Source organism: Tupaia chinensis, unplaced genomic scaffold, assembly GCF_000334495.1.
Source record: "Tupaia chinensis unplaced genomic scaffold, TupChi_1.0 Scaffold000623_1, whole genome shotgun sequence".
NCBI lineage: Eukaryota > Metazoa > Chordata > Mammalia > Scandentia > Tupaiidae > Tupaia > Tupaia belangeri.
In genome coordinates, this window is record NW_006160143.1 from 43,880 (window position 1) to 55,174 (window position 11,295).

The window sequence follows — 11,295 nt, forward strand, 5'->3', positions numbered from 1 at the left end:
GAGTGTGGGAAGAGAAGAGAATAGGAAAGGAAATTTGGAGAAAACAACAGAAAGTTAAGACATTTGTGGGACACAGATATGGTTTATTATCTGTTGATGAAGACATGTATAGTATTCTCAACTGGGCTGTACTGAGGTGTATCTCATGCTGAGTAAAGTCTCTTTATAATCTAAATGATGTATAGCAATTAAATGTATAAATAATACATTTTTTTAAAAAGTAAAAAAATAAAAAAAGTGCTTGCATGTGTGGACACTCAGTGATGAACATTCACAACTTTGAGGAGTATCTTTGCTGCTGAAGTTCATGCTGAGAAAGAATAAGGAGGTCATCACTTCTACATGTTAAGAACAATCAAAATACTGGATTTCAGATGTGTGAGATGAAATGGACTCTGGGAGCCTAAAGAGATGAATATGACTCGATATCAAACAGCTCTGAGAGTGATGTCCTGGCGAGGCATGGGAGTTGGTCCACAGCTTTAATCAGAACCTCACAGAGGTAAAACAGGATTCATGCTTGTGTTTGTATCTACTTGCTCCCAGGATACTGTGACTACTCAGATGCCCACTGTCCAGCAGTGTGGTGGCCTCAGCACCAGTGCAGCTGGTACATGGGCTGTCACGTGGCATGCTAATCTGTATACACTAACACTTGGTGGAGGAAAACTGTCAGAGACTGTGGAGAGGTGAGGTGATGAAGTCCTAATGCTGACTTGTGTATCTTCAGAGGGTTTGAGATCCTCTAGTAAACTAGAGTTGACACAGTCAGACTGAGAGTGGCTGTCTATGTAGAGGAATCCATCGGGAATCCTGCCAATATTCGTAAAGTAGAGAAGAAACCTGTGTCAGATGAACCATGGTAGGAGACAGGGAGAAGGTTAGGTTGTGAACAGAGTAGACTTTAGGAAGAGCAAATAAACAGGACCACAAAGAAAGAATTAACCAGAGGTAAGATGTAGGGAGCTGAAAAAAAATTTTTTTTCCATAAGAATTTTAATGAAAAACATTTTTACCAGATCAGTAGTAAAAGCAAAACCCAAATGATGCTGCTCAGAGGTGTGCATTCAAGGGGACAGTCCCAGGTGGTATGTAAGTGGGACTAGAAATGAGAGACAAGGCCCCCTTAGGGGGACGGGAGGAGAAAGACATTCACAGCTGCTAATGCTAACCAGCACTTTCACACCTTGCAGGACAGTGGAATTCTCAACGGGCCAGAGACTGTTCTCTGGAGTTTAGAGCCCAACTGACTGCCCAGCGTATGTAGTGGACATTAGCAAATCTCTATTTGAATTTGGTCTTTCAAGTGGTATAACTCCTGCTCTCTCTCTCTCTCTCTCTTTTTAATTTTTATGAGAGTTTTTTGCTATAGGGTGCTTGCGCTCGCCAGACAGACAGAGAGAGACAGAGAAACAGAAAGCGAGAAATCACCCCCCAGGGGGAATGGCCATGCTGCAATCCCTTCTCCTCTATTCTCCTCTCAGGATCTTGGGCATGCACGCACATGCGCCCGGTGTGAGTTTAAGCCACCGGGTCCAGGACTCAAACCACGGTCGACTACATGGGAGTTCAGCGACATAGCCATTTCGCTAACTGTTGGTCCCTCTCCTGCTCTTTATGCCACAACATGTTGAAGTAAGTTCCCTTTTGTTCTTTATTAAAGGGAGAAATCTGGGCTGGCAGGTTGTGTGAAGGTGAAGGCAGCTGGATCCCACATGACTGACAGCACAGTTCAAGTCCTAGACCCTCCGGCTTGAAAGTCACACTGGGTGCATGTATGTGTGTGCAAAATCCCAAGATGAGCATGGAGGAGAAAGGATTGCAGTGTGGCCATCCCCTCCAGGGAGTGAATTCTCATTTTCTCTGTCTCTGTTTCTCTCTCTCTCTCTGGTGAGCACACACACTCTATAGAAAACTATTTCAAAAAAGGTATGGGGGGGTGCTTTCTGAGAACAGAGAAAATATTCTTTTCTTCTCTAAATGGTTTGGGTGATTCATTTTGGGGATGCTGCCCCACATCACATGAGACTCAGTAATAGCTGAGTCTGTGGCTTCCTCTGCCTTCCATCCAGACAGGAAGTGGAGTGATGTATGTCACAAGGTAGGGTTCAGGGACCTTACATGAGACAGAATGAATGGAAGAGGTGAACTTTCCTCCCAAACAGACCCATGCCAGCACCCTGGTAGGTGTGTCTGGACATTTGCTGTTCTATTCAGGGTGAGTTGGGAATCTGCTTATACCCAGCACAGGCCCTCAGAGCCCAAAGAGCCCATTCTACTTGATGGTTAGCATTGGCTAGGCAGAAAAACAATTGTCCCTTTCTTTAGATTTAGTCTTCTCTCACATGGAGATTCTCAATATTGAATACAATATTTTTCTTATTTATATTCATTTATCAAGCATAACTTTAAATAAAAAAGAGTGAGATTAACTTATTTTGAGTTGCCCAACTTTCAAAAAGTAACACATGAAGGTTGGCTCCATGGCCTACTGGCTAAGGGGGCCAGATCCACCTGGCCAACCTGGGTTCAAATCCCAACTGCAACAGCTTGAAAAACATGCTGAGTGTGAGTAAGTGTGTGCCCCAAACCCCAGCAGAATGGAAAAATGGAGAAGAGATTACAGCATAACCATGCCTTATTTGGGAGTGCTTTCTCCCTCTTTCTCCATGTCTCTGTCTCTGTCTGCTGCGAGCATGAACCCTCTGGAAATTCACTTTTAAAAGAGTATCTAATGAGTAAAATGATTTAGAACTAAATGATGAGTCTAGAAAAGGATTGGCATATGGCCTGTGAGCTGGTCAGCAACCTGTCTGGGTAAATACGGTGTTACTGGAACACTGCCGTGACCATTAATTTACATACAACCTGCAGCAGCTCTTCTGCAGCCAGCAACCAAGTTGAGGTGTTTAAGACAGACCTGGAAAATCGAAATCTGGCCTGTTACAGAAAAACGTTGGCTAACTCTTGATCTAGTGATAGTACAAATTGCTTTTTGTTTCGTTTTGTTTTAGTGAGAGTCAGAGGGAGAAAGAGAGAGGTATTTCTGACAGTCTCGCCATGATGCAATCCTTTACCTTAGCATCCCAGTTAGCTAGGACCCCAGAGAATGAACCCAGGCCTCCCTGTGGCCCCAGGCTAGCTCATCAGTGCCCTGCCACTTGCACCATTGAAGCTGAGCCTACATCTTGATTTTGGTCATGCAGAAGTACTTTAGCCCTGAGATTTTCTTCAGTTACAGCTACTTTCAGAAATGTGAGGACATTCTGCATTCGTTCTGACAATATTGAGGGGTCATAGTCTGGTGAGTAGGAAAACGATTCTCTCAAGATTGGTCTGCTCTCTTGGGACCAGCAATTAGCATAATGGCTATGTTGTTGGATTCCCATGTAGTCGACCGTGGTTCGTGGCTTGAACGCACGCCAGGCATGTGTGAGTGCATGCCCAAGATCCCAAGAGGAGAATGGAGGAGAAGGGATTGCAGCGTGGCCATCCCCCCTGGGGGGTGATTTCTCGCTTTCTGTCTCTATGTCTCTCTCTGTCTTTCTGGCGAGCGCACGCGCCCTATAGCAAAAACCTCTCCAAAAAAAAAGATTGGCCTTCTTTCCAGTCTGCACATCCTCTGTCAGGTGTTACTTCTCTCCCTTCACTTGGGCTTCTAACAGAGGGCAGGCATCAGGAGCCTTGAGAAGGCTGGGTGGGCCTATCACCTGAGCACACAGACAGTGTCTGGAACAGAGAGGTTGCATGACCTCAGAGCACGTCAGCCCTGGGAGCCAACATCTGGACATCTCCACAGTCTTTCTAGGGCCATCCCTACAGGACCCTCTGGTGGCTGAGTGACAAAGACAAGGAAAACTCACCTGCCTGTTCACTGATGGGAACTGTAAGAGAAACAAAGGCCAGAGGTTAGCACAGAGCATTTGTCCTAGTAATTTAGAAACTTGATCATTTCCGGAACTTCTTCTATCTCCCCGTCCCTCATCACCAACAATGCCATCTCCCTCAAATGGCAGTCCTCATTCACTGGACAATGGCAAGGTGAGTTGCAAGCCCATCCCTTAAGGGCCCAGAGCGACTGCCAGGATCCAGTCCCATGGGTGTGGGATATTTAGCGATCCTCTGCTTTGTTTCTTTCTCGTTCTCCCTCCCCACTGCCCGCCCTCACCCCTGAGCTTTTCCAGTGGTAGACATACACCGCTTCACAATAGCACAGACCCAAGTCAAGAAAGGGCTCATCAGGAAACACACAGTGAGAGTTATGAGAGCCGAACCCACTCATAGGTGTTCCCTTTCCTCAGACTGTATTTTATGTTAGATCCTTTTACTCCAGTAACAAATATTCATTTAGTGCCTGCCGGGATACAGAGAGGAAACTTATTCCCCAGCTCTCACCTCCCTCATGGCCCAAGATTAAACAGAGAAACATTAGCAAATGATCTCAGTGCATCATCGGAACCAAAATCTTTGAATAATTGGTTTTCATGGAGGAGAGGGGAATATTAAACACTGAGATTATAAACATTTTATTCATGAGACTATGATAGTACTCGAAGAGATCTAAGATACTGAGACAGAAATTCATCATCGACAGATGGTAAAGTGGCCAGCCTTGAACAGAAGGATTAAGGACTTGCGATTTGATATCCCTCCAGCTTACTGCTTCGTACCCGCCTTGGAAACCTGAGCTCGACGTGGAGACTGGAGGGTTCCTGCTAGTTCCCGTTCTCTGATAAAGCCTCAGACTCATCAGGAGATGGAGCCCTCACCCTGCAGCCACTTCCGTCCTGACTCAAAGGACTGAACTCACCAAAGATGACCAGCAGCGCCCACAGCAGCATGAGGCCCTGACCCGGCTGTCTGAGCGGAGACGCTCTCGCTGCCACCTGTGAACAGAGAATGAAATGTACTTATTAGAATAGGTTTTGTATAATTAGCAAAAGAGGAAGTAGCAGAGGCTGGCAACTGTTTGACCACTCTTTTGTCCTGTAGGTGCTAAAAGGATTAAAGGTTATCCTCTCAATGCCAGGGGAAGTCGACATCTTGAGCTACCACATGTATATTGCTTATAAAGAGTCAGAAACACCCAGTTCTAAGTGCCTTTGCTCACGAAGTTCTCTAATACCCTCAGCTCCTCAGCCAGCTTCTGAAGTCGACACTGTCTATCCCCTTCACACAACTGAGGAAATAGGCACCAGAAAATGTGAGTGTTTTAGTCCACTGGGACTGCTATCCCAATGCCTTACTTAGGCTGAGGAAATAACAGGCAGTTACTGTTCACAGTGTGGGAGGCCAGGAGGTTCGAGATCAAGGTGCCTGTAGTTTCGGTGTTAGTAATGGCCTGTTCCTCGGAGGTGGTATTTTCTATGTGTTCTCATATGGCAGGAGAGGCAAGTAAGCTCCTGTAAACCTAGTTTATGAAGACACTAACCTCACTCCACCCCTAAAGTGCTACCTCTTAATACTATTGTGTGGGAGGATGAAGCTTTCATGTGTGAATTTGGGGGAATGCAAACATTCAGATCATAACAGAAGGAAAGTTGATCAAAATCAGCGTGGTCCCTTTCTATTAATAACAGAGCTGGGATGCAATTGCAGGCAGTCTAGTTCCGTAGTCTGGCTCTTCAACACTATGATATATTACCGTTATATTGCGTCTTCTAAGATAATGAAGCCGTTATTTCTTTTTTTTTTAAGAATTATTTTATTTATCTTTTCTATTATTGTTGTTAGTTTTAATTTGACCAGAGAGAGACAAAGTGTGAGAGAGAGAGGGAAACTGAGAATGCAAGCCACCAGGTCCGGGACATGAACCACAGATGGCCATGTGGGAGTCCAGTTCCTTAACTTAACGACCACTTGTCGTCCCCACAAAACCATTATTTAAATGGCTCAAATTTTTGCTTTTTTGAAGATTTTAAAATATTATTCATGAGAGAGAGAGAGACCTGCCCTCAACAGAGTCTGGTCACACTGAAGTCCCCTCCTGGCAGACTGGCCCAGCTCAGCAGGACCTTGGGTGTGCACATGCACCTGGCATATTTCAGGTCGACTGAGCCAGGGATCTGAACCCACAGTCAGCTGTGGCTTCCAGCATCACAGAACCTACACCAGTCACATCATAGACACTGCACTGGCTCAGGTTTCTTAGGTGAGTTTTTTCTTACTCAATTTCCCACTTTCTAGAATGGGCGTTTACTAAGTTTCAAAGCACTTGCTCTACTTGGTTTTGGTAAGTATTGCCTTTTTTTTCCTATTTCTAATCCCTCCTGCTTTGTGTACTGCAGGCCAGTCCTAATTTTGCCAGCTATCCCCCACAAAGCAAAGTATGGATCATCTCAGGCCCTGTTATCACTCTGCTGGCTGATGTCCTTGTAAATGTGTATAGCTATCTGCTGTCCAAGCAGAGGAAAGCTGTCCCTTGGATGCTGCAAGGCATCAAATGTGAAACCATAAAAGCAGAAGTGTTTCTAATAGGGACTGGCTGGTAGTGAAGTATTCATAGACCCAATGCCATTTTTTTCCAAGTGAATGCCTAACATTTTATTACTCATGTAAATGCAATAATCGGGAATTGTTGATTTGTTGATGTTTACAACATACATGACATTCATTAAAGCCTTGCTTATAATAACATTAAAACAAAGTACTAAAAATACTCAATGAGGGTTATTAAAAAAATGTATGCCAAAATTATGTAAAATTATGTAGGAGAATATTTAATAGGAAGATGAGATGCTTAATATTGATCATTAAGGGAAAAGCTGCAGAATACAATTTACTCTGCACACCACCTACCAATCCCCAATAAAAGGCGAGTGTCTGGGACAGTAAACAGCAAAGTATTTGTGTAATTGTACCTGGATGTTGGAATTAAACGTGATTTTTATGTTCCTCATCTTGACTATCAGTGTTGTCTAGTATTCCTACAATAAGCATATGTTATGTATGTATTTCTTAAAGATTCATAAATCTGGACACCTAAGGGGATGGCAGGTAGTGTGGTGGTGCGGGGCACTGAACTCCCACAGGAACTGGCAGCTTTATTTCTCTCTTTCCTTCTTTCTCTCTCTTTTTGTTTCTCTCTGGTTAAATTAAAAATAAATACATAACTAAATAAAGTTAAATAAATAATTCTTTAAAACTGAGACCTAGGTTTTGTGATCTCTCTCATCCCAAGGTCATTCTACTTTAACTTTTTTGCATAGGTAAATGGTTGTATACATTTGAGAGTGCACGTTGTTTTCTCATTGGGAACAAAGTTGTTCATTAATCTTTTTTGCCACGTCCCACCTCCCAGGTGGCTCCTTGGTAGCTGTAATTCTTTCTCATCCTGACACATCCATAAGGAATAGGATTCTGATGGGTGGAAGGAAATCGAGCTAGGGAATAGAACGAGGAGCGTGTGAAAGCTGGTGGAGGAATGAGTGGTGGGTATGTTCTTCACAGATACATGAGGAAAATTTCTGAAGTATCCACCTTCTTTCATTGATTTTGATAGACCCTGTATAGAAATGTGTCCTTTTTAGTTGACAATAGTTTTTTTGTTGTTGTTGCTTTGTTCATTTGTCAATTTTTTGCTATAGGGCACAAGCACTTGTCAGAGAGAGATAAAGAGGGAAAATGAGAAATTACCTCCCCCAGGGGGATGACCATACCACAGTTGCTTCTTCTCCAATCTCTTCTTGGGATTTAGGGCATGCATGCATTCTCATATGGCATGATTTTCAAGCTGCTGGGTGAGGACTTGAGTCATGTGGTTGGCCATGTGGAATCCAATGCCTTAACTTCTGTGCTATCTGCTGGCCCTGACAATAGTTTGTAAAGTGTTACCAAATGGGATGAGGGGAAGTCCACGGCTGAGGAGAAAGGTGTAGGTGGAAAACAAAAACAATGGGCTATTTAGGGGTTAATGCTGTTGGAGTGAGTGAGGTGGGACCCAATGTGGGCAGCAAATTTTTGTTTGCTTGTTTGTTTGTCTTATAATGAGAGATTTTTCTCTAGAGTGTGTGTGTGCTTGCCAGAGAGACAGAGAGAGACAGAGAGGCAGAAAGAGAGAAATCACCCCCCAGGGGGGATGGCCATGCTGCAATCCCTTCTCTTCCATTCTCCTCTTGGGATTTTGGACATGCACTCACACTCACGCAGTGTTAGTTTCAAGCTTCTGGGTCCAGGGCTCAAACTACAGTCAGCCATGTGGGAGTCCAGTGATGTAACCATTATGCCATCTGTTATTTCCATGGGCCGCAAGTTTTCTAAGACGATTGACATGCTCCATATAGGTGCTGCTCTGTATTTAGCAGACGGTAGACACTGAAATATGAATGAATACAGCCTAGATGCCTACTTAAACTTGGATGCACACTAGGTACCACAGCCAGAGATTAGGAGGCTTTATAATTATTTCAACGAAAAAGCACTGTAATGATTAAGGTTATAGTGGGAGAACTGAAATTGTGTGGGGGGGGGTTTGGCCGTAGTGAGAGATAACAATACACTTCATGTAAGTGTGTTGTTGACTCCATTCTAACAGGGCAGAGTCACTGATATCAGAGAAAAGCAGCGTTAGACACAGACATGAAAACCTCTGGATCAATCTTGGAGATTTCACAAGGGGGTATTATAGAGAAGCAAACTCTGCCAGATTTAGAGTAGCAGTTGTTTTTATTAACCCATGGTTAGTGTGTTGAATGGGTCACAAAGTACATGCCAAGTTGGGACATGCCAAGATTGAGACAGAGACAAATAAGGTCTTCATGAAATACAAGTCAGATCATAACAAAATATATCTCCCACTGGATGAGGTTAATTACTGTTAGAGTGGAAAAATTAAACTGGTTAAGTGCACAGGTCTCTAGATATCATGAATTAAATTTAAGATGCCAATGTCGCTGTGATAGAATTAAATGTTAGAATGTATATAAATCACTTATCATAGTAATTTCTGCATAAGTGACAGTAGAAATAGTCATTAGTCTAGGTCATTATTGTTGTTATGGCAGTAGTAGTAGTAGCTTTTATAGTAGTTAGTATAATTAAATTGAATGACATGATATGTCTTTGTTGAATGGGGTTTGACCTAAGAAATGTCATGCCTAAGATTATAAATATTTGATTTTGGAGTAGAGGTGATTCTGCTTGTTGGAGCGGTTTCAGCTAGTAGAAATACAAATGTTGCCTGTGCAGACATTCTCCAGGTGTTACTTAGGCAGACCTAGGCCCTTCTGCCCAGAAGATCCTCTGAAATGCAGCTCATTAATTTCTAGAATTCCACAGAGGCTCTGCAAGACTGAATGGCGTGATGGAGAATATAGACAGGGTAAGAAGGCATAGGGAAGCTACTTCCATTTCCTCTCTGGAAGACAGAAGATAGCAACGCCTCAGTGATCCAGTATCTAAGAGACATTCACGTATTCAGTCCAGGCATTCAGAAAATGGCAACAGCAAATTGTAGTTTTAGATAATGACTTCCCTAGGGGAACTGGAATTTAATAGAACTGAAATGTTTTTCTTCATGAAGAGTTCCAGTTCCTCAGTAGTAGGAGAAGCAGGCCCTACTAAAGAGGGCATTGCTATTCTTGTGGTGTGGAGGGGAATACAGTCTTGGAGTCTGAGAGGAAGCAGAGGCATGAGGAGACTTAGTAAGGCTCTTAGGGAACACCAGAGCAGCATCTGTGACAGGGAGAAGTCCTCCCTTGGTGTATAAAAATACTTCATAAGAAGTGACCTAGGCTCTTTGAGGACAGATAGTGGGACACCATAGGGATAAAAGATAATTAAATCCAAAGCTTTCTACTTGCTGGTTGTTTTATAAAGATGATTCGTTTCTTCCAAACCTGAGAAAGATTTAGAGAGGAAAACAGAAAGACACAAAAACAACATCCCCAACCACATCTTGACACTGCAATCCAGGCCTCTCCTCAGCAGTTCTGGATCGTGGGCACACACATGCCCAGCATACGTGGTGCGGGGGGACGGTGTCTGAATATGAACCTGGAAACTTTCCATGTGAGTCATCCTCACAGAGAGCAACACTTTTCCTGCTGCACCACCATCCAGACCCCACTTTCTGTTTTAACGGTTTATGTGTGGGTTTTTGAGAAGGTAGATGACCACCTTCTAGGCAGGAAGGCCACTGACTAAGGGGAACAATGAACCATGGGTCATTGACCACACCAACCGCTAACAGAATCACCCACAGTAGCTTCCTGGAAGTGTCTTCCTGGTGAGCAGATAAGCAGTGCTTGTGTTGTAGCAGAAGAAAAGCCAAGAACCAAGATCCAGATCATGCTTCTGGCTTCAGTATTGGTTTCTCCTGAGGGATTTTTGCTCACTTTTCCAACATACTCTGGTAACAACTTTCCATTTCACAAGTCATGATTCTTAAACAGAGGAAGAGTTCAATTCATTCAGTCATTTATTCATACATATATGCATCTATGTTTTCAATTACTTAATAAAATTTTACTTGACCCTACATTCTAGACAATATACTAGGTGCTGGAGAGAGCTTCAAAAAGTTCATGTAAAATGCATATTATGAAAAAGCTATGCATGAATTTCAAAACATTTTTTTTTTTGGAGAGGTTTTCTCTATAGGGCGCGTGCGCTCGCCAGACAGACAGAGAGAGACAGAGAGACAGAAAGCGAGAAATCACACCCCAGAGGGGATGGTCACGCCGCAATCCCTTCTCCTCCATTCTCCTCTCGGGATCTTGGGCACGCACGCACACGCGCCCGGCGTGAGCTTTAAGCCACCGGGTCCAGGACGCGAACCGCAGTCGACTACTTGGGAGTCCAGCGACATAGCCATTACGCTAACTGCTGGTTCCCAAATTTCAAAACATTTTTGTACCACAATAAACTCATCCTTTTTTTAAAAGAGGTTTTTGCCTTAGGACATTTGTGCTCACCAGAGAGAGAAAATGAGAGACAGAGATGATGAGAGGGAAAGTGAAAAATCACCCTCAAGGGGAATGGCCATACCGTGATCCCTTCTCCTCCATTCTCCTTTGGGACCTTGGGCATGATCACACATATACCCAGTGTGAGTTTCAAGCCATGGGATCCAGGACTAGAACCATGGTCAACCATGTGGGAGTCCAACGAGGTAACCACTATGCCATATGCCAGCCCATAAACTTGTACTTTAATTACACTTTCCCACAAGCTTTTTAAATTCCCCTCATACAAACAGATAATAAGATGTGGTGCCTACCTTTGTGAAAATTACAGTCCAGCATAAGACTAACATCAAAAAAGTGAACTCATGCATGTACTCCATACTGTCTTGGA

The 11,295-nt window shown here is 43.5% G+C and overlaps 1 protein-coding gene across 1 annotated transcript in view; it reads right to left on the reverse strand.

The window, feature by feature from the left end:
* The window catches only part of FCRL2 (Fc receptor like 2), a 30,370-nt gene extending 25,490 nt beyond the window's left edge, over nucleotides 1–4,880 (reverse strand). Inside the window, exons 1-2 of the mRNA XM_014591823.2 lie at nucleotides 4,811–4,880; nucleotides 3,864–3,884 (exon numbers count right to left, since the gene is read on the reverse strand). Coding sequence (XP_014447309.2) covers nucleotides 3,864–3,884; nucleotides 4,811–4,841 — 52 coding nt within the window. The 5' untranslated portion in view covers nucleotides 4,842–4,880. The remainder of the gene's footprint in view (nucleotides 1–3,863; nucleotides 3,885–4,810) is intronic.
* Nucleotides 4,881–11,295: the final 6,415 nt, after the last annotated feature.